This window comes from Oryctolagus cuniculus, chromosome 10, assembly GCF_051225735.1.
Source record: "Oryctolagus cuniculus isolate XC-2025 breed Fujian yellow rabbit chromosome 10, ASM5122573v1, whole genome shotgun sequence".
In the NCBI taxonomy this organism is placed as follows: Eukaryota; Metazoa; Chordata; class Mammalia; order Lagomorpha; family Leporidae; genus Oryctolagus; species Oryctolagus cuniculus.
The window spans coordinates 103217782-103245208 of NC_142876.1; the positions used below are offsets into that span (position 1 = coordinate 103217782).

The window sequence follows — 27427 nt, forward strand, 5'->3', positions numbered from 1 at the left end:
GCAGTCTGCATGCCTCTGTGGCCTTTATTCCACCACCCCCTCTGCTGTCCTCACATGGCCGCTGGGGGGCAGCAGCAGACACCATCCAGGGTTAGCGCAGCCTGCTTTTTCCACTGTCCCCGGTAGTGCTCTGTGAAACATCTCCCCAGTGGATGAAGTGCTCCTGTCTCTTGTACATGGTCTATGCCATTTGTCACATGGCTGATCATCAGAGACCATCCAGAGTGCAGGTCTGTCAGCCTGGGACCCAGAACAGGGAACCATGTCCTGGGAGAACACTCGGGTGGAATGGGAGGTCCAGGTGGGGGGTCGTGAGTGCCCTCACAACCTGGAGACAGTGCAGCCTTCCATGAACTGCATGTGTGGGAGGACTGTGCCCCAGTATAGCTGGATGTGAGGATCCACTGCACCTAGCCAGGAAGGGCCCCTGGAGGATCCAGTCCCCCTGGGCCCTGAACCTGCTCAGAGCTAAGCTCTCAAGGTGTCCCGTGTTCTCCCTGGGCCTAGCTGGGCAGAACTGGGTGATGCACGAGTGAGTAGCCTGTGTGCTGGGTCCCAGGACTCCTTCCTTCCTGGACTCAGGCCCCGCCTCGGGCTCTGTAGCCGTGGGCTGGCAGCGATGTCTTGGCTCAGCTTCCCAGCCGGCCTGCCCCTCCTCTATGTATTTACTGGTTTTCTTTAAATGTTCCCATTACTCAGGCCTCCGGTGGGCACCAAGACAGAAATAAATCCCACAAGGCAGTCCAGCCAGAAGCCGGGAATCCGATTCCCCCTCAAAGGCCGGAAGAGGCCCCTGTACAGACCATGCCAGACCACAGTGGCCCACACACTCCACATGGCCACGGCTGGGGCCACGCCCCCACACATCCGCACGTGCACTGGCATACCTTTACATGCAGCCCCCCCGTGCAAGACTTGTCAGACACAAGTGCACATGCAGACACCCATGCGCTCTCAAATGCCTCATACACAGCTAGTGCACCCGCACACCCATGCAGATGCCTCCCACGCACAAACACGCACTCACACCTATACCTGACAGCCAAGCTCTCACCCAGTTGTGACCACACACGGGTCACAGACTTGGCCATCCTCAAGGTGCTGGTGGGCAAGACAAATGGGCGAGGCTGTGCAGGCTGGAAGGATGAGGCTGGCCCTGTGCAGTTCGGGAGGAGAGTGGCCTCATGGGAACACAGGCCCAGGACTGCCAGGGCTTCTGAATTTTTTAGAGAGGCTGGAAAGCTGAATTTTTATGTGAAATATCCTGATTTTTAAATGTTGGCTCAAGATGTTGAAAATATTGTGAGAGCCAAACCAAACATGTCTGGGAGCCAAATTCCACTCACAGGCGGCGTTGCAGACACACACACACACACAGTCACGCACGTACACAGACATACAAAAACAGACACGCTGGTGCACATACATAAGCCTCATGCACAGAGACATCTACACAAAATCATGCACAAATGAAGATGTAGACACGTAGACACACTTGTGTAAATAACACCTGGCACAGGTACAGATATGCAGACACAGGTAGGCATACAATAGAACCACAGACACAGACAGGCACATGGACAAACACCCACATGTATACCTACCAATAAATAAGTACACACAGAACCCCCATCCCTGCAGAAACACACAGTGCAGCCCTCCATGAGCTTGTTGAGGGCAGGCCATCTGACGGTGGCCCCTGGGCACAGGCAGGGGGTGTTCCTGGCCAAGGCTGGCCCCTGACTCTTCCAGTGCTGAAGGAGGAGGACGCAGGACGAGTTGTCCAGGCTGGCAAGGGGCCGGAAGTACAACCCTGGGAGGGGCCCTGAGGGGGCGACTGACCTGAGCCACAGGAACTAAGGAGTTGGAGTGGCCAAGATCCCACCCTCCCAATGCCCCGGGAGCCCATCCTCCAGCCTGGCCGTGAGTGTTCTTCCCTGCCCCTGGGAGACAAAGCCGGCAGAAGCCCCGAGCTGCTCGCCATGGCCCCCTCACCCCTGGGCTTCTGTATACTTCACCTCATGATGAGGGTCAGCCCCTCTGAGAGCAAGGTGGAGAGTGGTGGGCTCCAGCTGCACATGGAATGCGGGAACACAGAGCAGCTGCCACCCTCCCCTCGCCCATAGTTAAAGGCTAAGGTAGGAAGCACTGTTGCAGGCCTAGAATCTGGGTCTCCTACCTCCAAGGTTCTGCCCCTTCCCTGTGCAGTCATGTTTGGGGGACTGAACCCCCAGCCCCTGGACAGGCAGGATCTGCAAAGAATCCACACTCACCGTTCCTTGGCCTCTTTGCCTGCATGACCATGACCCCCAAAGAAGGAAAGAGCCTGTCACCTGGAGCGACTCACCCTCGGGTCCCAAGGGATGGAGCTGATGCCTTGTCTGTGTGTACAACACAGAAAGCCCCATACCTGCAGCCTGCGTGGGGCCCCCAAGCCAGCCCTCCGTTCCGACAGCTGGCACAGCCCTGGGACCTCCAGAGCACTCAGCACCTCTCCCTCTGCCCATTCCCCAGGCTGAGGGTGGGTGCTCCTGGGCTGCCCTCTCCAGGCTCATGGCGCCCACTTAGTCCTTGCTCTCTGGGGCTGGCAGGTGAGGTGGGGTGCAGCATCTCTTGATGGCCCTGGGTCCCCTGACCTAGCTGTGCTGGGAGCCATGTGCTCATAGCCTCTGGAGGCCTATGTCTAGGGCCGGGGAGGGCCCGGGGGCACACTCCCTGCAAGAGTCCCAGGTCTTCCTCCCAGCTGGGCTGGGGGCGAGAGGCCAGAGAGGGCAGGACCAGTCCTCATGCCCCAGTCAGGTGGGAGTCTGCCCTGGCCAGACTGGGAGTCCAGGGCAGCCCATGAGGTGTCCAGATGCCATAGCCAGTAAGGGTGAGGGCTTGGGGTCTCTCGGTGCCCTCCTCCCTGCCCACCCTGCTGCCCAGCTCGGCTGCTGTTTACGTGTTCCCTGTGGCTTGGCTGGGCTACGGGGCCTTGAAGGGAAAAGTGACCACCTGGCTCCAGCCACTGCTCAAGGCAAACAGGACCCTGACTGCCTGCCAGGCCTGCTGAGGGCTCCTACTTCCTCTGCCAACACCTGGATGGCCCAGGCAGGGCTCAAGGGCCTCTCCAAGTGGAGGCCAGTCCTTGCCCAGGGGCTCCCAGTCTAAGGGAGATCGGTCCTAGCCTCGGGGGCTTTGACTGAAGTAGGAAGCCCAGGACGACCAGTCTGCAGGGAGAGGTCTAGCTGTGGCCTGCATGCAGACACCCTGAGATGAACAGCCCCATCTCTTTAGGTGGTGACATGGGGGCTGGCCCAGCCTGGGGACACCAGATCAGGGACAGAGGTATGGGGTGGGGGGACACTGAGTCCAGAGGCGAACAGCTCTCTTAGAGATGGGTTCATCCAGAGGGGAGGCAGTGACTAGTCTGAGGGGAGAGACAGCCTTGTCCTAAGGGGCACCCATTCTGAGTGAGGGGACTTGGCCTTGTCCTGGTAGGGATCCCAGCTCTGAGAGAAGAGGCCAACCTTGTCCCAGAGGGAACTCAGGTTGAGAGGAGGGACTGGACCCAACCCTGGGGGTCCCCAGTCTGAGGGAGAACACAGCCCCATCCTGGGGGTTGCCAGTCCGAATGCTTCTGGGTGATTGGCCTCCTGGGCTGCTTCCTTCAGAAGCCTCCTGACAGAGGAGTCTGCACTGGAGTCCCTGCCTGCGGTGTGGGAAAGGTGAGTTGCCCTAAAGGCCCAGTGGTCTAGAAGGCCCGTGGCGCTGAGCTGAGCTGGACAGGGGCATCCAGGATCCCTGGCGAGGTGGACGAGGCCCTTTCTGACAATCGCCACCTCCCACTCCAGTCACCGAGGCTTCTGCCTCCTGCCAGCCTCACTCCTCACCCCTGTGCAGCCTCCTCTAGCATCTGTGTTGGGGTGGAGACTCTGAAATGTTGCCACCCCTCTAAAATTTCCAGTGGCACCCAGCACCCCACGGAGTGCTCGATGCTCACTGTGGCCCAGCGTCCCTTCGGGACTCGGCCTGGTCTCTCCTGTAATACCTGGGGCTCTGTCGGGGTACAAGGCCTCTGGACCCTTTGCCCTGCCCACCCACTGGAAAGGCTGGGCCTGAGTGTGACCTTGGGCTCTAAGACCTCTTGCCTTGCCCCTATCAGGTGGGCGTGGGGGCAGCTGGATAAGAGCACCACTCCTGGGCACTGAATCCAAGGCAAAATGCAAGGTGGGCTGAGCTGCAGATGGGAAGAGAAGGCCAGGCAGGGCACCACTTATGCGAGAGCCACAGGCAGGGCTCGCAGTTGGGCCAGTCCTCAGGCTGGAGAGCCACTGTGCCATTCTGGGGCCCAGGAAGGGCTGAAGAGGGGATGGGCAGAGTCTTGGGGGCAAACAAGCTGGTGGGGCCAGGTAGGGATACGCAGTGTCCTGGCTGCAAAGTGAGCAGATGTGTGCAGCCTTGCAGACCCCCACCAGACTGCAGCCTACCTTCCACCCCCACCGTGAGCTATCTGGCTGGTGGAGGGTCTGGTCCACGATGGGGGCCTCTGACTACCAGTCAGGACCTCAGGCCGAGGGTGTGGCCAGGGAGTGAAGGAGCTGCTGTTGGCCTCAGAGAGGCAGTGACTGGGGACCCCCCAGTCATAGATGCCTGTGTCTTTCATGGGCCTGGGTCCCGTGTAGGGAGCAGCTGGGGTGGCCGCAGAGATGGGGAAAGTCTCAGGCTGGATTCCTGCTTGTTGCCCCTGTAAACCTGAGCCTTCCTGCTGGCCTGGGCCAAGTGTTCCTAGACCCTTCCCCCATCCTGAGGGGACAAGACCCCATGACTGCTCCGTGGCTCTGGCCTCCCCCTCACTCTGGGGTGAACCCCCATCCCAATCTTCCAAGGCTCCCAGCCCCCTCCCTCCTCAAGACATGGGAAGCCACACACCACTTTCTTTTCTTCTTTTTCTTTTTTTTTTTTTTTCCTTTTTTGTTGTTTTTCCTCCTGGCCACAACCCTGCATGGGCAACCTTCCAAGCATGTGTGTCTTGGTCCGTCTGTCCATCCCCCATGTCAGCAGGCCCCCAGGCTCCCAGTCACATGACTGTCTCCCACTCTTCCTGCAGCAGGGCAGGCGGCCGCGCCGGCCCTGAGGGCTCCTCGTCCAGGCCGGAACAGGAACCATTGAGGAATCCATCGTCCTTGGGAGCAGCCGTGGCAGGCAGTGTGGTTTCAAGGGCTGGGGCACCTGGTTTGGTGTGGCCGGGCAGCTGCGGGTGGCCGTTGGTGGTGGCAGCAGGCAGCAGGCGGGGGCTGAGGGGCAGGCCGAGTCCAGCACGCGGGCCTACGTTGGTCACACTTGTATGAGACACCATGGGGCCGTAGCTGTAGCTGCTGCTCCCACTGCGTGCCTTGCGCTTGAAGTCCAGTGCCAGTGTCCAGCGGCTCCAGGATTTCTTGATCTCAGCTTGTACCTTGGGGTAGCAGAGGGGCGGGCAGTCAGGTGTACCCTTATGCCCTCTGCCGAGTGTCCCCACCACCTGACCTCTGCAACATCCACTCAGCACTCAACGCAAACAGGAATAGGAGAGGACTGGAAAATTCCAAGGCCAAGTCAAATCCCCTGGGCCTTAGAACACAGCGCCTCACGGCAGGCAGCTGGCACGCCCAGAATCCACAAGGCTCAGATGGCCCCGGAGGTGGCCCAATCCTTCCCTGGGGTTTACAGAGCACTCATCCAACTGGTAGGAAGACACGGGGCTGTTCCAGGACGGGCAGCGCCCACACGTCCTGGCACCTCCTGCGCCTCCTCTGTCTCCCCACAATGTCCTCAGGGGTGTTCTTGCAGACACAAAACAGGTTGGAAGAACAGAGGGACACGATGTCAGGAGCCCACTTACCTCCCCATTGCAGAAACAGTATATGATGGCGACAAAGAATCCCTGTGGAGGGAGAGAAGTGCTGGGGTCAGAGGGGCCCCTCCCGCCCCACCCCGCCCCAGGCCAGGCCTCCCAGGCCGCACACCTGGAAAGAATTGAAGAGCATCTCGTAGTGCATCTGGATTTGCCAGAGTGTCCCTGAGACCTCGGTGTACGGCATGGCCATGAAGACGGTGTAGTGGACGCCAAAGAGCGGCATAAGCACCAGCGTGGATTTGAGCAGCTTCCTGGGCCGGCAGGGCAGGGAGGTCAGGGCCAAGCCATGTGCACTCCCACCCATAGCAGCCCCAGTCCCCATAAGCTGCCAATGGGCTGAGGCCCTGGGTGCCACAGAAGGACACCCAGTTCACCTGGGACAGGCTATCCACTGCCCACTTGCCGTTGGGCTCTCTGTAGCCAGCTCTGTCGGGAGGTCTGAGTTTGTGCCACCCACAGAGACCCCAGCTCTAGTGCAGGGCCTGGCACCAAGTGGGCCGGGCTGGCTCTGAAGCGCCTCCTAGGGCCTCCAGAGTCAGGGCAAGGTCTCACCACTGCTGGGCAGGCAGGGCCTAAGGCTGGCAGGGTGGGAGGGGATGAGCTAGATTCTCCCCTTGCCACAGGCTCCCGTGACCTTGGTGGCAGCAGTCCGTGAGCCCGGAACTCCACCAGGGTGTGGTGGGCAGGCTCACCGATACTGCTGCCGCGTGTCACACCGGCCAGCATTTGTCTCCCGCAGCTTCGTGGCCAGCACCCGGACGATGTTGAGGAAGAGGATGAAGTTGAGCTGTGGGAGCGAGAGAGGTTACATCGCAAGGCTGCAGCTTCTGCCCTGCCACTGCTTCTGGGGCCTTCCGTTCCCCCATCTGGACTGGAGTGGGGCTCAGACCCGGGGGTCCAAGGAAGCCTCTGCAGGCCCCAACACTGGGGCCCAGGCTCGCACCACCGCTCGTGCCTGCTCACCACAACAGAGGCCAGGATGGGCACCTGGATGATCCACTTCTTGTGCCCGGAGCTCAAATCCCAGCACCTGGGGGAGGAGAAGGCATCAGCCCCGACCCTTCCTGTTCTCCACCTAAGCGGCCCAGAGAGGCCCCAGCTCTGTCCTGACAGCAGCTGGCAGGGGGGCTGTGTGCAGCCAGGCCTGCCATCACCCTCCCAGGCCTCTTCAGAAGTAGCCGCCTGCAACCCTGAGGGGTTCTTGGCTGCAGGCTGGCCTCAGGGCCAGGGCACAGGAAACCTCCTCCTGTGCTTCAGAGAGCAAGAGGGGTGCTTCTGACCAGAGTCAGGGTCCCTGGCCCCCTTCTCCAGCTGACCTACCCGGTGTTGGCCAGGGTAGCTCTGACACTGACCCAGACAGCCACGAAGACGGCAGGCAGACCTGTGGGCACAGAGGGGGCGCGTGTGAGGGGCTGGAGACACTGTCCTTGCCGTGGCACCTGATGACCCCAGCCTACCCCAACACTGCCCTGACCCCCTCGCCCTGGGCACCCAGGCCGCATGGTGACAGAGCTGCACTCTAGCTGTGCTGCCCCAAAGGCCTCCCCTTGGGGCTCCAGGTCTCAGGCCCAGCTCGGCCCTCTATGCACCCTATCTGCACAGGCACTGGGCACGTGGTGAGATAAACACATCACCAAGGAATCCATCTGCCTCCCCTCTCCGAAACGGTGCCGCTCTGGGCTTGGAGCTCCCAAGGGAGGGAGCCTAACACCTGCGCTTTGTTGTCCAGTGCCCTCCCCCCATCCTGGGTTGAAAGGTCCTGGTCCTCATGGGTAAGGCTGGGCAGGGGCCACCAGGGTGCCTCCTTGTGTCCTGGCTGAGCCAGCTGAGGGCAGAGTGCTTTGCTCTGGGAAATGAGCTCTGGGACCATGCCCCCCCCCCCCAAACTTAATGCTAGGCCTGGGCCCCCTTAGGGACAACAGTGGCCAGGGTTTAAGGTAAGAAAAAGAACTGTGGCATTCCTGGGCCACCGCAGGGTTCTGCATGCTCCCAGATCTGGTGTTTCCAGCCCACCCAGACACCTCCTGGCCTGAGTCTGCCTCAGTTCCTGGGGCTGGGCCCAGGTCTCCCCAACTCTGGGACTTGCCATGCTTGAGGTCAGGGGCACAGTGCGAGCCAAGGGACAGGGAGGCTGTGGCTATTGACCTGAGGGCCTCTGGGGTGCTATGCGTGGGGAGGGCTCCAGCCACCTGGCCCATCCCTCTACAGTCTGGCCAGTCTCCCCGGAGCCCAGCCAAGCTCCAGAGCTGCCAACAATAATGGACAATTATCAGTAACGGATCCCAGAGCCCATGGGGCGGGGAGCACCGGGCCTGGAACACGTTCTGCAGAGGATGCAGGGCCTAGGGCTGGGGTGTGGAGCTCATCTCCTGGGGAGGGGATCGCTGAGATCACAGATGCCAGCCCCACCCATTTCAGACCCCTGCTACAGCCCAAGGCTGACCTCTGACCCAAGATCCCACTCTGAACCTGAGCTAAACTGTGACCTCAGAGTCCCTCTCCCCTCTCCTGGACTGTGCCTCAGCCCCAGGTAAATCTGACCCCAGGTGAGCTGCAACCCCGCACTGAGCCCTGGCCAAGCCCTGTTGCCTAAGCCCAGAGTGGGGTCAGGGATGCAGAGGGGTGGCAGGGCGCCCACCTGCTGCCCCACATCTGCAACAGGGTATGCTGTGCGGGCACCTTACCCTCGGCAGTGCCCTCCCCCTGCCCACCGTGCCTGGCCTGCGTACCCCAGCCGAAGACCGTGAAGCCCCACAGGTACTTCTTCTCTGAGAAGAAGGCCATGAAGATGAGGCTGTGCAGGTACAGCCCCTCCACCAGAATCCAGTAGTAGTTGGTGGCCAGGAAGTAAAGGAAGAAGGTCACAGCCACCCGGCAGCCCGCCTAGGAGACCAGCTGGTGTTAGCCAGAGGGCAGGGCCCGCATCTGGGGAAGTCGGGGCTGGGCTGGGCTGGGCTGGGGCCAATGGGATGGGACAGGTGGAAGGGGCAGGCTGGCGGGGCCCTCTGGCTGTGTGTGGGGCACTATTGGGAAGCAGCAGGGTGAGTGGTGGAGTGGGGGGGGGGGCAGGCTGAGGCAGGCGTGTTGATGACAGTGCAGGGGGCAAGGGACACACAGAAGCCCTTAGCAGGAGGGGCTGGGAGCAGAGCTGAGGGGTGCCAGGGACACTGTAGAGTGGGTTTGAGTGACCTGAAGCTCATGGTGGTGGCAGGAGATAGGCAGGGTGGGGACTCCCAGGAAGTGGAGGGTGGCACTCACGTAGCCGGCGGTGGCGGCAGGCGGCGGGGGTGCCTGGGCAATGAGGCGCAGCTCCTCCTCGGTGAGGCGCTCTGCCTCGTCCAGCGTGAAACCCGAGTAGAGCACAGCGTCCTTGACGAAGATGCTCACGGCACGCAGCATGAAGGACAGGAAGAGGTGCATGTGGATGTAGTTGCGTGTGCAGTGCAGCCGCCTGCGGGGGGGGGGGGAGTGACGTCAGCATGGGCGGGGGCACAGGGACGCGCAGTGTGCGGGCAGGAAGCTGGGCCGTGCAAGGCAAGCAGGGACACCCAGCAGGAGGAAGGGGACAGTGAGGGGGTGAGGGAGGCAGCACACCTCGGCCCACCCTGTCCACTCCCCCACCCAGCCCCTTGCCACGCCCACCTAAAATAGGCCAGGATGAGCACGGCCACCGTGAGGGAGGCCAGCGACATGGAGTAGCCCACGGTGTAGATGAGGCCCAGGCGATCAAACACCTCCTGTGCAGGGTGGAGACACAGTCAGAGGCCTGGCACTCAGGGTGAGCACTGGGCGAGGGTCTGTGGCCAAATCAGGGCTGCCAGAGGCAGCAGGGATAGGATGGGGGAGCCTCACCGGGTCAGATTGGGGAAGGGGAAAGCTCGCACCCGCTCACGAGTCTCGTTGCTCATGAACTTGAGGCACTCAGTGTAGTTGGCCCATGTCCGGTTGTGCCCTGGCACCAGCTCCCAGCTGCCGTTGCGGTCACAGCGTCGGTAGGCGTGACCTGCAGGTTGAAGGGAGGATCAGGGTAGGCAGAGAGAAGTCGGGAGCCAGCAGAGCCCTGAGCTCCAAGCCCTGGCACCCCTGGGGTCCAGCCCACTCCGTCCGGCCTTACCTTTGTGATTGAAGTCATAAATGTAGTCAGGACAGGGCACAGCCACCACCTCGCCTGGTGCCCCCAGTGGCCAGCACAGGATGTGGTCCCACTCCGGCAGGCAGGGCCGCCCTGTGCCCAGAAACAGACAACAGCGGAGGGGACACCAAGGGAGAGTCAGGCTTGTGGCTATGACCCACAGGGATGAACACACCTGTGGCCGTTGGCTCCTGCAGGGACAGGTTTGCCCCAAAACTGGAAACTCCCAGCTTGGAGTGTTCTGGAAAGAACGTCCCGAGCCCTTGCTCCCTACTGTGCCCTGCACCCACCTGGCCTCACAGAGCTCACGATGGCCCCTATGGACCAGGTGCTGGCACTGGCCCCCTTTCTCGTGGAGCTGGCAGAGGCCAAGAAGGTGGGTGACCTGTGGCGCTCACACACCCCAGGACCCTGCCCTCCTCACGTGCTCAGCCCAGCCAGGCCACCATCTTCCCAGCTCTTGGGCCCACCTTCCAGGCAAGTTCCCAGACAATTCCCCCTCAGTGACCCCTCCACAGGTACCAGGGCAGGAGGCGGAAGTATGGCATCTAGTGCCAGCTGGACGTCCCAAGAGCTGCCAGCCCCGCACAGCTGTCCTCACTGGGAAGTCCATGTTCACCACCACCCCAGGCCTGTCCCGAGTCCTGTGATGAGATGCCCGTGACCACTCGTGGGAGGAGATCTGACACCCACATCTGGGTGCCAAGGGTGAGATTCAAGTGAGGGTGACACATGCCTCACCGTGGAGACGCTAAGTGACCTGGCAGGGTCCCAGCCTTTGGATCCTCCACACACCAGGCCCAGCTCGCAGCCTCCCTCCATCCCCCTGTAGGGCTGCGACCAGGGCTCCCCGGCCACCCTGGAAGGCTGCCTCGACGGCTGGACCCGCCCAGCTCGCTGAAAGGCTCTCTGTCCTGGCCGCCATATTCCCAGCCCCTCCCAACACCAGGCCCACAATTCCCTCTGGTCCCCAGGGAGCCACAGGGTGACCACAGCCTCCCAGATGTGGCCCATCTGGAATCCGCTGCCCACCCGGCCGGTTCAAACTGGCCCTGTGGCCACAGCCTGGGCTCGGTATTTGTCTCTCCTCACCTCCCTGAGGGATGAGGCAGCCCTGAATCTCCCTCCCTCCCTCCCCCCCCACCCCGCTCCCTTCCCTGTCCTACTGTCTCAGGCCCGCTCCTCTCAGCGCCCCTCTCCTGCTGTGTCTCTGTGCCCTCCTCCCTGCTGGGTTCCTGGTGCACGCCATCTAACCACTGAGGCACAGACCATCCGCTTGGGCCTCCGGGACCCCTCTCTGTCTCTCCGTGGCATGGGCTGTAACCCTAGATCTACTGCTGGGCAGTGCTGGGCGAGTCCTCTGGGGCCTGAGTCCACCCAGCTCTGCTGCCCCGTCTACAGCTGCCCCCCCGGGATGTCCCTCCCAGCTCCTTACTCTCTGCACACGATGGGGACACTGGGGACAGGGCCGTGGGGGCGGGTGTGAAGGCACAGACGTACCTCGGTGCCTGCTGCCAGTGGGCACCTCCGTGTCCTCCTTGGACTCGGCATAGAGCTTCCCTGATGCCTTCTCTTTCTTGGGCTTCCCTGAAGTGGATGCAGACATCCAGCCCTTGTCTGACTCCATTATGTCGGCTGGAGAAATCAGGGGAATGCCAGCTGTCAGAGCCCCTCTGTGTCCCATGGGGGGTTGTCCCCCTGCCCTGCTGTCACCAGGCTGCTGGGAGATCTGAGATGATGGGAGAGGAAGTGCTCCACTTCCAAGAGGAGACAGGGACAAGAGGAGATCAGAGGACAGGGAGGCTGCCTGCAGCCAGGGCCCCCTGGGGAGGGAGCAAGACAGAGTGCAGGTGATGTCTCTCCTCCCACCTGGGGATCCAGCCAGAGTCACGCAGCCACAGAGGCTCCCAGCAGGGGGCGCTGGGGAGCGCAGTCCCAGCCTGCAGGACAGGCACCCAGGTTGGTTCCCAGGGAAGAAGGAAGCAGAGGGCTGTGCAGATGAAGAATTCAAGAGCAAGGACATGCAGTGTCCTTGGCCCCAGCTTCCCCAAGGTGCCTTGGAGAGTCCATCTGAGGTGGGGCCTGGCTTTCATCAGAGGAGGCTGAAGGTCTCCTGGCTGCAAAGTCCCCCTCATTACCTGACCTGCAGCCCAAGCAGAACCCCGTAGCCTCCCGAGTCAGGGTCCGCACTGAGAACAGCTATGCCCATTTTCCCGCCTCCACCTCGGGGGTTGGTGGGTGGTGGGGGAGTGAGAAACAGGTACTCCATGGGGCGGGGGAGCAGGTAGCAAGGGGCACCCCCCAGGCTTCCCCAGGGAAGAGTCTGGGTTCAGGACCCCTCCCCTGGCCCCCGTGACCCTGATGTGACTAGGAGCCACTGAGTGTGAGCACAGCCCTTGCTTGTGCTACGGCGTGGATGTGCTGTTGTGAGATGAGCCCAGGGGCCCGCCGAGGGGGGCGGGGGGCGGTGGCTCTGGTGGGTCAGTCAGCGGGGGCCTGGCCTTCCGTGGTTGATGAGGTTAACTCCGCAGACACCACAGGCCCAGAGGGGCTAAGGAGGCCCTGGCTCCTCCAACTGATTCAGGGAACGGGGTGGGGAAGAGCTGCGGGAGCTATTGAATCGGGTGATGCCCTCTTCCCAGGGGGCAGGGGACCCACAGAGACTCTGTGCTGACCAGGGACGGATCCCAGACACCCAATCCTCCATCCCCAGCCCTCCCCCACCCAGCCTCTGGGTCACTAAGCTCCCCACCACCTAGCAGCCCTCTGCCCCGGGTGAGCATCTGATCCAGGCCTGCCTCACCTGACCTTCAGCTGCCTCCCCCGCCCCCTCCCCCTCCCGGCCCTGGCATGGAAGCAGAGCATCTCCGGGAGGGTCCTGCCAGAGGCTCTTCCATTGCTGTCCCCAACCCTGTGCTGGAGATCGTGTTCGGGGCGAGGCGCATCTGAGGGCTGATGGGGGGCAACACAGGCACCCCCGCTGACTCCACCTTCTCTGCAGCCCACCTGGGGTCCAGCTGTGGGCCCTCCCTCTGCTGACCTGGCCTCCGCAGGACTTCCTTGAGCAGCTTGTCACACTGGGCCTGGGCTCGGTGCAGCAGGAAGATCTGCTCCTCCTTGGTGAACACGTCATCTGCATCCACCTGCCAAGGTAAGGCGAGGCTGCGGCAGGCCCTCCCCAGCGCCGGCCCAGCCCCCCGGGGGAGTCCCCTCTCCAGAGGGAACGTGGAAATCTGCCTGGGGTAGCTCCCATTTTACAGACGGAGAGCTGTGGCCTAGGGGGTGGGGCCTGTCCCCGGCGTGCCCGCCAGTAACCCTGCTATCCTCTGCCGGTCCACTCCCCAGGGTACAGGCGAATGGATGGAATGTCCCAGGATGGATTCTCACAGGATCCCGGCTGCCTGCTGGGGACCTGGACGGCGGTGGGGGGCGGATACGGGGTGGTCAACTCCGGGGACATAAACAGCCTGGATTCCTTCATGTCCTAGAGCCTCCAGAGACCTTGGGAGTCACCAATTTCCACCCTGACCCAGCTCCCCAGTGAGTGGTGAGTGCTTCAGTCCCTCCCCCCTCCCATGGCACCCAAGGGAGAAGATGGAGGACTTGCTGGGAGTAGCCTGACTTGGGTGGGTTACGGGGGTGGGGTAGGTGGGAGTAGGTGGAAGTCCCTCACCCTGGGAAGCCCCCTCCCTCCAGGCACAGCGTGTGTTCTGAGCACCGGGTAGGCCTTTGCACCTGCTCCTCTCTGCCCACAATGTCCCTCTTCCCCTGCCTTCCAGCCTCACACCTGCTGGGGCTCTCTGCCCTCACGTTAGGGAAGAGGGAATACCACGGAGGCGTGGCCGAGGGCTCAGCCTGAGCAGGTGCCTGTCAGAGAGGCCTGCGCCTCGGACCCCCTAACTGAGGAGGATGGAGTCAGAGGGCAGGCCGCGCCTTGCTGCTGGGAACGGCTCTGTAAGCCCAGCCTGGCCAGGAGCACGAGCCCCAAGGGGTTCGTGCATCCGCCAAGACCTAATGACAAGCTGGGGACGTGATGCACTCTGACCCTCCACCCCCGCCACACACAGTCAGGATCTGGCCCCGCAGACCTCCCCAGAAAGGGCGGTGTCGCCTCCGGGCCAGTGAGCGGGGCTGTGCAGGGAGATGCGGGGCGGGCCGGGGAGCCCTGCTGCAGGGGAAGTTAATTGACCGCGTCTCTTGGCGGCAGCAGCGAGGGCTTCCAGGGCCAAGGAGTCTCCAATTGGCTCGGCGGTCCAGGGGTTCTGCTGGTTTCACTTAGCGCGGAGCGTGCGCGCCTCCGCGCCTGCGCAGACCGCGTCGTGCCTTTGCGTGTGGCCGGCCTCCTGCATTCTCACGTGGGCAGGGCCAGCGTGCAGACGGGGGGCGTGGGCCTGACGCTTTCGTGAACGTGCATGTGTATGTGTGTTTCTGGGCAAAGATCGGCGCGCGCCAGGCTGAGTGGGCGACACGGTGCGTCCTGTGTCTCTGCCTGTCTCTGGGGTCTGAGCTGGACTCAACGCCCGTGAGCCCCCCGGAAAAAGCCGAAGCAGATTCCCGTGTGCTGGCTGCTGGCCGCACAACCCTCCATCCCACCCACCTTCCCGGCCACAGTGACGGCTGAGCAGGCAGGAGCCGCCAGAGATGGGGCTCCACCGAGGCCACAGCAGGCTTGCCAAGGCCCAGGGTCCTCCAATTCCAAGGCACCTGTGAAGCCGCTCTCCCCGTCCGCCCCCACTGTGCTTCCCACACTGGGGGTCCAGCCTACAGCCAGGCCTGAGCCCTGCCCACCTGCCTCCAGCACAGCACTCATCCACTATCAATTCGATCATTCTAAGGAGTGGCTCCACCCAGGGCCAGCAGCCCCACCTCCGAGACAACCATCACCACCCCTCCCGGTATCACAGCCACCCAGACCGGCAGCACCGTGGTTACCGTCAACACAACCACCATGACCCCCAGCAGCTCCACCACGAATGCACATCCCCACAGCCACCTCCTTTGCCATCACGTGCCCCTCCACCCTTCCCAAAACCAGCCGGAAGCGCACCCTACCTTCGCCAGCTCATGCAGTGCTGGTGAGTGACAGGGTTCCCAGCAGGGTGACAGCTGGAGGCCCTGACTAGAAGCAGGCGGGCTGAGAAGGCCAGAGGCTGATGGCCAGCACCCCTCTCTCGGGTCTGCTCAGCTCCCACCCTCCCGTGGCAGGGAGGAGACACACCCTTCTCCAGGTCTTGCTTCCGTGGTGGGGCCGGGAATGGCCAGCAGGCAGGGTCTGTACTTCCAGCACCTCCAAACCCTCAAATTCCTCAATGCATCTGCAAGGAGAGGGGCCTCCCTCCGGCCCCAGCGACCGTCCCCACTGCAGCAGGAGGAACCTCCCCGAGAGGGGCGTGGCCGCACGCGGCCAGGTAGAGCACACAGCTAGCTCCCCACTTCGCCTCGGCCCCGGCGGCACCCTCCCTTTGTCCAAGGAGAGTCTGCCTCCAGCACTGGAGCTCGAATCCCACCTCCACCACCAATTGGCTTTGCGCTGCTGGGAACATTGCTTAGCTCCCGTGCCTCGGTCTTCCCGTTAATCGCGGTGCTGCTGTGAGGATTAGACGAGAGACTGGGTGACCAGCTGGGCAGGAGCTGGGCTCTGGAAGAGCCAGTTACTGCCGCCGCTGTTACTGTTGTCAGCTGCAGCAAGTTGTGCCTCAACACGAGACCCCTGCTGCGGGGCACACGGGTGCCCCAGGCTATGTAGTGCCGCGGGGAGACAGTCTGGGCAGGTGACTGGGACAGGACTTGCTGGAGGGCGGACGGGAGGCATCAGGACCCAAGGGAGGACTGGGAGCAGGCAACACGGCAGGGTGAGGTGCACCGCACAAGCTTTTGGGGTGCAATGCCATCCTAAGGACTCCTTGCATTTCTGGATCCAGCCTGGACTCGGGGCTACGGCCAGGCCCCCTCAGGCCAGGTTGGTAGGGCAAGGGCGCCCCCTGTCTGCCAGAGGAAGGCTCACATCCTGGGGAGAAGGGAGAAACGCCACCAGCTCCCATCCCCCGCCAGCCTGGCGCCCCTGCTGGCTCCCTTCCCCCAGAAGAGCTGCTGTCTCCTTGGCTCAGCTGCAGGTTCAAAGGGCTCTGCAGATTCTGGGTCTCGGGTCCGAGAACTGAGGGACTGAGCGCTGGGGTGTGCCCGGGGTGGGGGTTCACCTAGTCCATAACCACCACGGACAGGGCCACTCAGCCCTGGTGTCAGGCGTCCTGCTCCCCCCACCCCACTCACATTCCTACTGTGACCACCTACTGTGGATTACGGCTGAAGTGACTCCCCCTGACCCAACCGTTGCAGGACCAGCTACAATGTCCCCCACGGCCTGTGCCCTCCTTACACCCAGCCCCAGCACAGCCTTCCCCGGTGCACAAGGCACACAATCTGTGAATGGGCACGGGGACCTCGGGGAACAGGGGGAGGCAGCCTGGGGAAACTGAGCTGGTGTTGGCGGGGCTGTGGGCAGGGTACAGGCGAGGGCTGGAGGTCCACATGTTACTTACAAACACAGAAGCTGCTGCCCCAGGGAGAGTGAATGTGTGGTCAAGAGGCCCAGATGCAGCCGATGATGGCTCAAGTAGTTGGATCCCTGCCACCCATGGAGGAGACCCGGACTGAGTTCCCGGCTCCTGGCTTCGGCCTGGCCCAGCCCCAGCTGTTGCAGGCATTTGGGGAGTGAGACAGTGGATGGAAGATCTCTCTGTCTCTGTCTGTCTCTGTCTCTCTGCCTTTCAAATAAAATGAAAATAGAAAACAAAATATTTTTTAAAAAGAGGCCCAACTGTGTTTTGTCATTTGCTAAGCTCACAAGCCAGAGGGGCAGGGCTGTCTGCTCACTACCCCATAAGCAAGCTGCCCCTTCTAGCTCAGCTCTCCACTGAGAATGGGGTCAGAGCTAGGGAAGGCAGCCAGGGCGGGGGGGGGGGGTGGTAGGCGGCACATCGAGGCTGGTGACTGTGGTGGTGACAGTGGCGGTGGACAGAGCCAGGTACATGCCATCGACCAACCGAGAGCCACTCCCCGCTTCCTCGCCCGACTGCCACATTCTACGTGTTTGCCATCTGTGATCCCAGACCTGCTGCAAGTCTCTCCCTCTGGACAAAAACCAAGGCGGACACAACAGCGACCCTTCTCCAGCTGTCGCCACTGCCTCTGGGCAAGGGGCTGCTTCTAGTGCCTGGTCAGCCTCGGGGTGCCTTCCTGGGTCACCTTACCCTCTCCTTGCCCACTGCACCCGGTGCCCTCGGGGAGAGGGTGCAGTGGCTTCAGTGCTCACCGTCAGGGAAAGCAGATCTGCCTGGAGCGCACCCCTGGACCTGGCCACTGGTCCCCCGAGAGCCTCTGGCTGCTGCCCTGCCCCCGCTGAAGCTTTGTCCTGTCTCCTTCATCTCCCATTACATGCCCATTTCATGCACAGAGACACGGAGGCCAGGGGTCCCAGTTAGACAGGAGGGCCAGACAGGCAGCTAAGGTCCACTGGACCCTGAGCAGAGGCCCTGGAGGAAGGGAAGGAAAAGCCACCCGGGCCCTGGTGCCAGCCACAGTATCACCTGTCCCAAGCACTTCTGCACCAGTGAGCCTTTGCGGGTACCCCTAAGGCACACAGGAGGCACTGAGCTACCTGGGGAAACACAGAGGAGATGGTGGCCACGGTCTCACTGATGGCAGCTTGACCCTAGCTCTACCTGGGCAGAGGCCCTCCGGGCCCTGGCATTAGCCAGGAGCAAACCTCGGCCAGCAGGAGACCCCTGGTGACTGCTCTCCTCCAGGGCCACTACTGGGAGCCACAATGGCACCCCTTGCTGTCCCCCACCCCAGCTGGCTGAGGACGGCTCTCCCCTGCCCCTCGCTGCCCTGTGTCCGGCTGGCCTGAGCAAGCTGGGGCAGGCTCCTGGTCCTGCCCCGCCACAGCGGACAAGTGCTAACTTTCCCTCCCCCTCCCAGGCCTTCCTGAACAGGCTGCCTGTGTCTGGGGCTGGGAGGGGTGGCGGGGGGAGAGGCATGGTGACGCCTCTCATCCTGGCCAGCCAGCGTGGCCGCCTTTGGGGCAGGCAGCAGGATGGAGCTGGGGATGGCTGCTGGGACACAGTGGATCTTCACGCGCGGCCTGCACCTGGGCTGGGGGACCAAGCCTGAAGAATAAGATGGCCTAGCCTGGCCAAAGCCTGGTCAGCAGAATGGGATCCCAGCAGGTTCACCCCAGGCACAAGGCGGCCCCAGAGTTAGGTTTCTCAAAGGTCGGGAGTACCCCGACGTCTGTGCTGCTCTGAGCAAAACCAAGCGCCCTCTCCCAGTCACGCCACATGCTGCAGCCAGTTTCAGGGTCTGCAGCCCCCACCCCACCTCTTCCGGGTCCCAGGGCTCGCTCTGAAATAGCTGTCCTCCTGATGCGGTGGCCAGACCAGGGAGTGTCCCCAGAAGGCCCACAACAGGAATCTGGGGGAGGCCGCTCGCCGCCTCATTAAAACATTCCGGAGAAAACCCAAGTTCCCGGGAGGGCTCGGCCCGGCCCCCTCCTGCTGCTCTGTCCACAGCTCTGAGGGCGGGGAGGGGGAGGATGTGTGTACGGGCAGGTGATATAAAAAGCTCCAACAAATCAATACGGAGAAAGTGAGGAACCCACAGAAAGATGGGTAACGGCTCTCAGCAAGCGCTTGCAGGGCACGGGTGAGACACCAGGCGAAGCCCAGAAAGCACTGGTGACCAGCAGATTAACTCGAGAAGACACACTCAGCAAAGGCAAGCGGGGAGGGATCCTGGCAACATCCCAGAGTGAGGGGAGAGGGGCCCTCCCTCGTCAGCCGTCCAGAGCGCAAACCGGCACCTTCGTAGACGGCGATTTGGCCATGCCCATTAAAATAAAAAATGTGCGTGTTTTCAGGCCCAGTGATGACAAAATCTAGAAATATCCTACTGGGAAACAGTCACGTGGGACACAGGAGGTCATTTCAAGGGGCTCCTCTGTCTTGAGTCACTCACACTCACACCCACCCACACACACGCACATATAGAACATGAAGAAGCAATTTTTTTTTTTTGACAGGCAGAGTGGACAGTGAGAGAGAGAGAGACAGAGAGAAAGGTCTTCCTTTTGCCGTTGGTTCACCCTCCAATGGCCGCTGCGGCCGGCGTACTGCGGCCGGGGTACTGCGGCCGGCGCACCACGCTGATCCGATGGCAGGAGCCAGGTGCTTCTCCTGGTCTCCCATGGGGTGCAGGGCCCAAGCACTTGGGCCATCCTCCACTGCACTCCCTGGCCACAGCAGAGAGCTGGCCTGGAAGAGGGGCAACCGGAACAGAATCCGGCGACCCGACCGGGACTAGAACCCGGTATGCCGGCGCCGCAAGGTGGAGGATTAGCTTAGTGAGCAGCGGCGCCAGCTGAAGAAGCAATTTAAATGCACGTTCCTAAGGACTATCCAACGAACAGCAGGTTTTTGGAATACTATGCAGCTTTAAAAACTGACGGGTTTATATTTTCAGAGACAAAGATCCTCAGACACACCTTTAAGTAGCAAAACGCAGTTGGCAGAGCCCCAGCTGAGAAAGGAAGGCATTTATTTTAAAACAATCCACCAAGCAACTGGAAAACAACAGACCTAAAGCGTCAACTTGGTATCCACATAAGGAGCTACTGTGCAGAAAGAGACCAAGAGAGGAATGGGGGACACCTCCCCGGGGCTGTTAGAAGGGGAATGAGCTTGGGAGTGATGGAGGAGGGCTTCCGTTTAAGCCGTATTTATTATCTGACTCTCTTATAAGAAAACACAGTCATGTACTGGTTATGCAATTAAAAAGAAGACTCAAGTAACAGGAGGATTCCATTTTTTAAAAAAGGGAAGAAGAAAAAGAAGAAAGAGACCCCAGGTGGGACAGGGGACTGTCTGCCAGGGACTGCTCTCACCCTGGTGTGCAGGAAGGAGCTCAGTGCACGGAATCTGAAGACCTGGGTTCGAATCAGACCCACGTGTGAACCTCAGAGGGCTTTGCCGTAAACTGGCCGGTGCACGGATGCAATGAGAAAACATGTGACAATTGCTAGCTCAGAATCTGGACACAGCCACCGTTCAGGACCCACTGCTTCCCATGTGGCTTTAAAAGCAAGCACCTTCCGAGCTGCCTGGGGTCCCCAGAGGGCTCCCCATAGTGAGCTTGGCCTCTCCCGCTGCTGTTTCTCTTCCACATGCCCAAGTGCCGAGGGTGTCCATAATAGGAGGCACCCCCAAGGACAAGCCCCAACCCCCTCTGCCTCCTTCTCATGATCTGTGGGCCTACCCCTTCCTCCAAGGTTCACTGCCTCCGACCCCCAGCCTCCCTGAAGGCACAAGATGGACCAGCTAAGTCCGGCTACAACCAGTGTCTTCCCAGTGGGGTGCCCTCTTTGGCCCCTGAACCGTGAGGTCGCTGGACATGGGAGCCTGCTCTTGGGGCCAGCTGGCAGGTGGCAGCCAGGTTTGATAGTGGGCCTCTGAGCTAAGGTTGGTGGGCTTGGTGAGCGCTGGTACAGATCTGGCTGGGAATGGGCTCAGGATTGGAAAGGGGAGCTGGCAGGCTGCCAGCTTCACGCTGGCTCCAAAGGAACCGAGGGGTTCCCAGGGCTTTGGGTAGGTGGGGAAGCTGCTTCCCTGACCTCGGGCAGCCAGGGAGGATCCAGGGCCCTCCGTGCCCCAACGAGGTCCAGGGCACACTGGGAGCCCGCCTCCCTCCCCCGTGCCTTGGGCAGTTCTCTGTGCTTCCCTGGAGAACAGTATGGGGCCCTGGAGACCCCATGCACCCAGAGACCCCATGCACCCAGAGGCAGAGGGCTTGGCATGTGTTTGGCGTGAGACAAACGATGGCCCTAGTAGTGCTTGTTTGATTGCTTGTTTGATCAAGGTAAGTCAGATGGAGACCTTCCTCACGGAGTTGTTAGGGAGGCTACCCTTGTAACAACGTACGTAAGACAAGCTCAGAACAGCACCAGGCAAGCAGAGTAAATCCAAGTAAGAAGACGAGCCTGAGTGCACTCGGCTCATAGATGCACACACACAACACACGCACACACGCGTGCACGACTACCCTGCAGCTCTTGTACGGGCTCCTGACTTCACATGTGGACTCAGACACTCACGGCCCCACAGGCCCAGACACCACCACGCCAAGCCCCCCAAGCCCTGGGCGGGACACCCACACCAGCCACTCATTGGCACTTGCCAGTCCCACTGATGCATATGTGTGCATGCACAGAGCTCCCTGAGGCAGGGTGGGGAAGGCTCCGCTGCACCCCCCCATGCTAGTGCTCGGTGCACCTCTGCAGGGTGCTGAGCCCCCCTGAGCTCAGTTTCCCTATCCCGAGTCCTTGGCTCTGGGGATCCTTTGCTGCAGCCAGGACTGCGAGCACTTGGACACTGGTTCGGCGGGGTTGCAGAGGACCTCAGAGGAGGGGAGAGCCGCAAAGCAGGGCATTTTCTGGAAAATGTTTCTCTCCTGAACTCGGGACATCAGAAGCATGGCAAAGGCTAGCCCAAGGCTGCACAGGCACCAGGCACAGCCAGAGGAGCCCCAGGGCTCCTGCCTCTCGCGTGGGGTTCTGCTGCTGGTCAGGAGGAGGGAGCACCTGCCCGCACTGCTCACCAGAAGGCAGATGGCCCCATCTGGGCAGAGGACAGCAGGGGTCTACAGGTCAGGGCTACAGGCAGCGCCCCTCCTTAGTAAGGGGCTGGTGCCTGGGGCAGGGCTGCTGTTGGATATGAATAAGAGGATGGGACATCCCCTAGCCCCAGCCACTGACCCAGCTCGGGACAGGCAGGTGCTGCCCCTCTGAGTCTCTGCCTTCGCCTGTCTCCCCGCTCCTCTGTTCTCCCTTTGTCCCTGTCTCTCCCTAGCGTTTTCTACTGTTCTGTCTGCTGCTCTCCACTCTGGGGGAGCCCAGCCGTCCATCTCCTCACTTACCAGAGCCCCCCTAAGTGTGTTTCTCCTGCAGAGATGTCCAACGAGGTCAGTCTCCAAGGGACTTCCATCCCTCCCTCCTGGGCAAGGGGCTTCAGCTCTGGGTGAAGCTGGACATGTGTTCACGCATGTGTCTAAGTGGGTGATCACGAGACCTGGAGGGAGCCCCTAAAGCCTACCCCAACCTCAGACACAGCCCGGTGTCCAAGGCTGCAAACAAAACTTGCAGAAAACCGAGGAACCCCAAAGCAAACGTTTTGTGTGACTCCACACCCGGGGCCAAGGTCCGGCCTTCTACTCCATCACATTGTCACCTCCGAAGGAGACACAACCAGGCAGTGCTCAGACAAGCAGAGAGGAGGGAAACCCCACCAGTCTTCCCCAAATGGGGAGACCTCAGCATCCGGAACCCACAGTCCAGATGCTCCAAGACAACAGACGCCAGAGGGGACCCCCCACTCGATGTTCAGACCACTGGGGGAACCCAAGACTTCCCGCCGTAAACGCGCCCCAGGGACTCCAGGGCAAGCGCCCAGCCTGTCCCGGATCGTGAGCAGCGAGGGACTTACCAGCGCGTACGCGGAGCTGAGCACGGGGCAACAGAGCAGGAGCGCCAGGCCGGGTGCGATCCGGGCGGCCCCCATCGCCACCGCCTAGGGCCGCGTCCCTCGGGGCAGCCACCGCCGCCGGCCCTGGTGTAGGGGTGCAGAGCTGCGTCAGGCCGGGCCGCCCCGCCCACGCCCCGGCCTAGGGGACCCCGGCGTCCGGGCGGCCCGAGGCCCCGGGGCCCGGCGCGGGGCCCATGCGCCAAGGGCGGGCGAGTGAGCGAGCAAGCGAGGGATGGAGGGAGGGAGGGCGGGCGGGCGGCAGCCTGAGGCCGGGCGGGCGGCGGGCGGGCGCCGAGCGCTGCGGAGCGGCCCGTCTGCCTCGGAGCGGAGAAATCACATCCATATGGCCGGGCCCCCCGCCCCCGGCCCGCCCCTCGCCCCCCTCCCGCGCCGCCTTTTCTTTCTCTCTCTCTTTTTTTTTCCTTTGGGGGAACTGGGAGCTGCGGCTTCGCCCCACGCCCAGTGGGGGAGGGGTGGGGGAGGGGTCGGGGTCGCGGTCTGCGGGGGGCGAGCAGGGCTGTTATTTTTAGCTCGGCGGCGTGGGGCTGCCGAGGAGTCAGGGCGGGGCAGGGGGCGCGTTTCGAGCCGCGCGAGGCGTGCAGCGCGGGGACACGATCCCAACTTTGCCGCGGCGCTGAGCCCTTGGCAGCTCCGGCCGCCAGCTCCAGGTCCCTCGGCCCCCTGCCCCCAGCGGCCGCCTCCGGCACCCCCTGCCCATCCTCGGCCGGAGCCCCGCCTGCGCCCGCGCGGCACGAGCGCGCTTGCGGCCCCGACGCTCTGTCTGTCCGTCTGTCGGTCAGTCCGTCTCTAGCTCCCCCGGTCTTGGCCTCCGTGCTTCCAGCGGCCCCAACCAGCTCGGTTTCGGTCACTCCCTCGTTCCCCTCCCCCTTCCCTCTCTACGAAAACATTTGCAAGTTTCCAAAAAAGCCACCGAGCCGAGCGGCGCGGGGCTGGCGGCTCCACCGGGCTCCGAGGAGGCGCCGCCGACAGACATCGAGACAGAGCGGCCCGGCCGGCCCGGCCGCGCCGGGAGTCGCCCCTGCCCACCTCCGGCCTCCCCCTCGGCGCCGGCCCCCAGCCCCCACTTACTCCGAGCGCGCCGCCGCGGCCCCCGCCTTGCCATGGATGTCGGGGCCCCCCCGACAGCCTCCCCCAGCCAGCGCCCCGTCCGCGGCCCCGGGGGGGCTTCATGGAGCTCTCGGGATCCCCCCCTGGCCGGCCCGGCCTCCAGCGCCCCCCGCCCGGCCGCCGCCGCTCCGAGCCGCCGCCCGCCGAGCGCGCGTCCCTCGCCTCGGCGTCTGCCGCGCCCCTCCCCCGGTCGGGCGCCTCTGCCCTCCCCCGCGCCCTCCCCGGGCTCCCCGCCCCCACCCGCGTGGCCTCCGACGGCAGCGTGGAGGGGCCGGACGGAGCCCGCCGCCCCCCGCCCCGGGACGCTTCTGTCGAGGCCGCGGCCCGGGGTCGCCCGGCGGCGGGACGCGAGTCTTGGGAGTCTGAGCCGGGAGAGCTCTGACATCGGGGCCTGGGACACCGCCGCGCTTCGTCCTCCTCTTCGGGAAAACACAGACTTTTATATTTATTTATTAATTTGTGTTCTGATCGTCCGGTCCAAGCAGGCATCCTCGGCCGCCAGGCAGGCCCTCTCCCGGGAGGATCCCGTGGGGAGGCTGCCCGGGACTCGGCGTTCCCCGGCCGCCTGCCGGTCTCCCGCTCGGGGCTGGGACCGGGGTCCCTGGAGAGGCTGCTTGGCCGCTGCCGCCCTCCGGCCCGCCCCGCCCCACCGCGGGGCCCCTGCCCCATCTTGCGCGAGTTGGGGTGCTCGGGCCCCAGACGCGCCCCCGTCTCATCCTCACGTCCCGGTCCCACCCATCTCTTTCCAGTCCAGGTGTCGCTGGCCGGCCCTCTCCAGTGCGGTGCCTGGCCCCGGCCCGTGGCGCGGGGCGGGGCGGGGGGAGGGAAATGGGAGGAGGAGCTCTGAGCAGCCAGGACACCCCCCCCTCCCGCCCCAAAACGCTTGTGGCCTGCCGGGGTCCGCTGAGGACCCGCGATTTGAGGAAAGGGAAGGCAGAAGTTTCGGGAGGGGGGTCGTGGGCGGGGCTCATGTGTTCGGCGAGAGAGGGGACGTCAGAGCTGCAGGGGTCGCCTTCGACCCCAAACCTACCACCTCTGGCACCGTTGGGGAAGCTGAGGCAGAGGGAAGGGCTGGGGCTTCCTGGGCAGGTGCAGTGTGTACACACACCCTAAGTGGCAGCCTCTGCTTACCGATCGTGTGTCCCCGGCACTGTGGCTGTCCTGTAGGCTACGCCTCAGTTTCTTCATCTGTGAAATGGGGAAGTTGACCAGCTGGTCCAACGGGTGCTACTGACTTTACCCCTCACTCCCCACCCCACCCCACCCTCACTCCTGGGTGGGTGTTCAGGCCCAAGGGCTCCAGGGAGTCCCCAGACTCAGCCTGAGGAAGGGAGCACCCCATCTCATGGACTGTCCCTCCCCTACAGTGTACAGTGCCTCAAGCTGAACCCTAGGGCTGCTGGAATCCAGAGGCAGCTTCCACGGCCCCGCCCTCCTCAGGTCTCTCCTGCCATTCAAGCACTGGGCAGTAGACAATGTCCTGCAAAGAGGCTCCCAGACCCTGGGCTGTGGTGCTGGCCGCCACCCCACCCCCCGCCCCCACCAAGTTTTCTGTCCTGCCTCTGTTCCCCCAGCAGCCTCTGCCAGGGTCAGATGAGCACCTGTCCTTGGTGGAAAGGATAGCCCTGCCCTCTGTGTCCCCACACCCTGCATCCTCAGGGGGGCTGCTGCTTTCTGGGATGTGTGGGCTCCCACAATGGCCCAGCTCTGTGTCTGGATCTGAGGGACTCCCAGCTGTGTGGCTCTGTGACCACTGGCCTCCCAACCCCTTGGTGATGAGAGAAGAACTGAGAGGTAGAACTTGGAGCTGATGGGGGTGGAGGGTGTCACCCTTAGATCTAATGCAACAAAGCTTGAGGCTTACAAAAATGATATTTGCACCTGTGAAGACCAGGGGCCGCTGTGGGTAAAGCCACTGCTGGACTCTGATGGGCCCTGGGCCCCTTAAGGACATTCCCCTAGAGACCTCCTGGGCCTCACCTCGGAGCTCCCTGGGGACATTCCACAGCGGGGGGTGGGGCCCCTGATCCCCTAACCCACCCCCAGGCCTCTGGTTAAAGTGCCACCATGGAGGGTGGGGGTGTCACACATTAACTGGCAGTACCCCAGCACCATGGGCAGGCCCCAGGGGCAGTTTCTGGGTAGTTTCAGGTCAGTTTCAGGAAAAACCTGGCTGGGGTGGGGAGTGGGTGTGCCTCTCCGCCTCTGATCCCCAGGGGGTGGCCCAGCAGGAGGAGCTGAGGGGTCACTGGATCTGGGAGCTGGAGCTGCTTCTGAATGCCAGCTTCTAGCCTGGCTCTGGCAGCAGCCCCAGGTGACAGGGCTCTGCCGCTGCCACCGCCGCCACCACGAGTAGGGATCTGGCCAAGGTACACAGACCCTGGGGCCAGAATGGGCACCAGACTCCAACTCTATGGGCTCTGCAGCCAGGCTCACCCAGCTCAGCAGACCCCTTGCCCCAGCGTGCGGGCTGTCCGTGAGAAGGGGTGGCCTAGACCTGCCCACTGCCCGGAGTCGTCTGGCTCTCTCGGGTGCTTCTTCCCAGCCCTGGCCCCTGAGCCTGCATCCCAGGCTTAGCCCTGCCCCCACCATGAACTCTCTGCTCAGGTTGAGTCCTTATCCTAGTTTGATCTCCTAACCCCTGGCTGAACCCTGACCCCAGGCCAAGCCTCCACCCAGGCCTTACCCCCAGACCTCTCTCCAGTTCCAGGCCCCTGTGGAAGCTTTTTGAGGCAAGGGGCCAGTGGAGGAGGGGATGGCCAGGCCATAAGTGAAGTGAGGTGCCACTTTTACAGCCGTTCTGGCTGCTCATAAACACCCCCCACCCAGCTGAGTCACTGGAGGCTCCCGGGGCAGCCCCTTCCCCTGGCGGCAGGGGCCTGGCTTTCTCGCCTCTCAGGAGGGCTCAGGGAGGGAGGGTGGGGGCCAGGGGCTGGCAGGCTCTGTCTCAGTTGGCACACGCTCCCAAGGCAGCTGAAGGTATGGGCTTCCTGTCCCCGGGGAGCCCCATGGCCACAGGCCCCATTGTCATCACAGCAGTGTCGCATCCTGGCCGACACACCTTGTCTGCCCCATGGCATGGCTCGGGTGCCCATGCGCCCCACGGGGACCCACAGCTGTGCCTCTCCCAGCTGCACACAGGTCCCTGGGCTCCCTGAACCCGGCTCACCTGGACTCCACAGGCTTCCCAAGCTGGGCCAGCAGCAGCAGAGCCCACTCAGGTTGGCCACGGGGAGGCCATGGACAGCGCTGAGTAGCTTCTGTGGTTCAGGCCGAAGCAAGGATGTTACGGGGTACAGGAAACAGCCTGAGTCAGAGCTTTCAGTTGAAAAGAAAAATTAATTATTTTTTACCAAGCCCTGCACTTGGCTAGGACTTTGTCCCATCCCCTGGAGGGGGAGAGGGGTGGGGTGTTGGGATGCGCTGGGCTGGGCCCCTCCCCAGCCCCCACGGGCCTGCCTACCCAGGGCCCAGGCCAGCCCAGTCCCCCAAGTATGCCTGTGCCTCAGGGGTCCTCTCCCTCTGCCATGCCTCACTGTCACCAACTCTCCTGCTTTCTGACCCTTCTGACCCTGTGTCTGTCCAATCTTCTGGTCTTTGCACACCTCCAAAACATCAGACCACCATGAGGTGTGAGTGCGCTTCCTACAAGTGACATTTGGGTAGGGGGGGAGCTGGGGCTGGTTCAAACCCATACCACAGGCAGGAAAACAGAGG

The 27427-nt window shown here is 62.7% G+C and overlaps 1 protein-coding gene across 7 annotated transcripts; it reads right to left on the bottom strand.

The window, feature by feature from the left end:
• Positions 1–4914: 4914 nt before the first annotated feature.
• Positions 4915–26997, bottom strand: PTH1R (parathyroid hormone 1 receptor). Of its 7 annotated transcripts, none has more exons than XM_089304867.1 (16): positions 26880–26997; positions 24842–24898; positions 22544–22666; positions 13051–13153; positions 11511–11645; positions 9993–10103; positions 9763–9881; positions 9521–9615; positions 9137–9329; positions 8608–8761; positions 7199–7259; positions 6842–6908; positions 6571–6665; positions 5988–6129; positions 5864–5905; positions 4915–5437 (listed from the first exon to the last, which is right to left on the bottom strand). In XM_089304867.1, exons 3-16 carry the CDS (start codon positions 22616–22618, stop codon positions 5060–5062), a joined length of 1770 nt encoding a protein of 589 aa, XP_089160993.1. In that variant the 5' UTR covers positions 22619–22666; positions 24842–24898; positions 26880–26997; the 3' UTR covers positions 4915–5059.
• Positions 26998–27427: the final 430 nt, after the last annotated feature.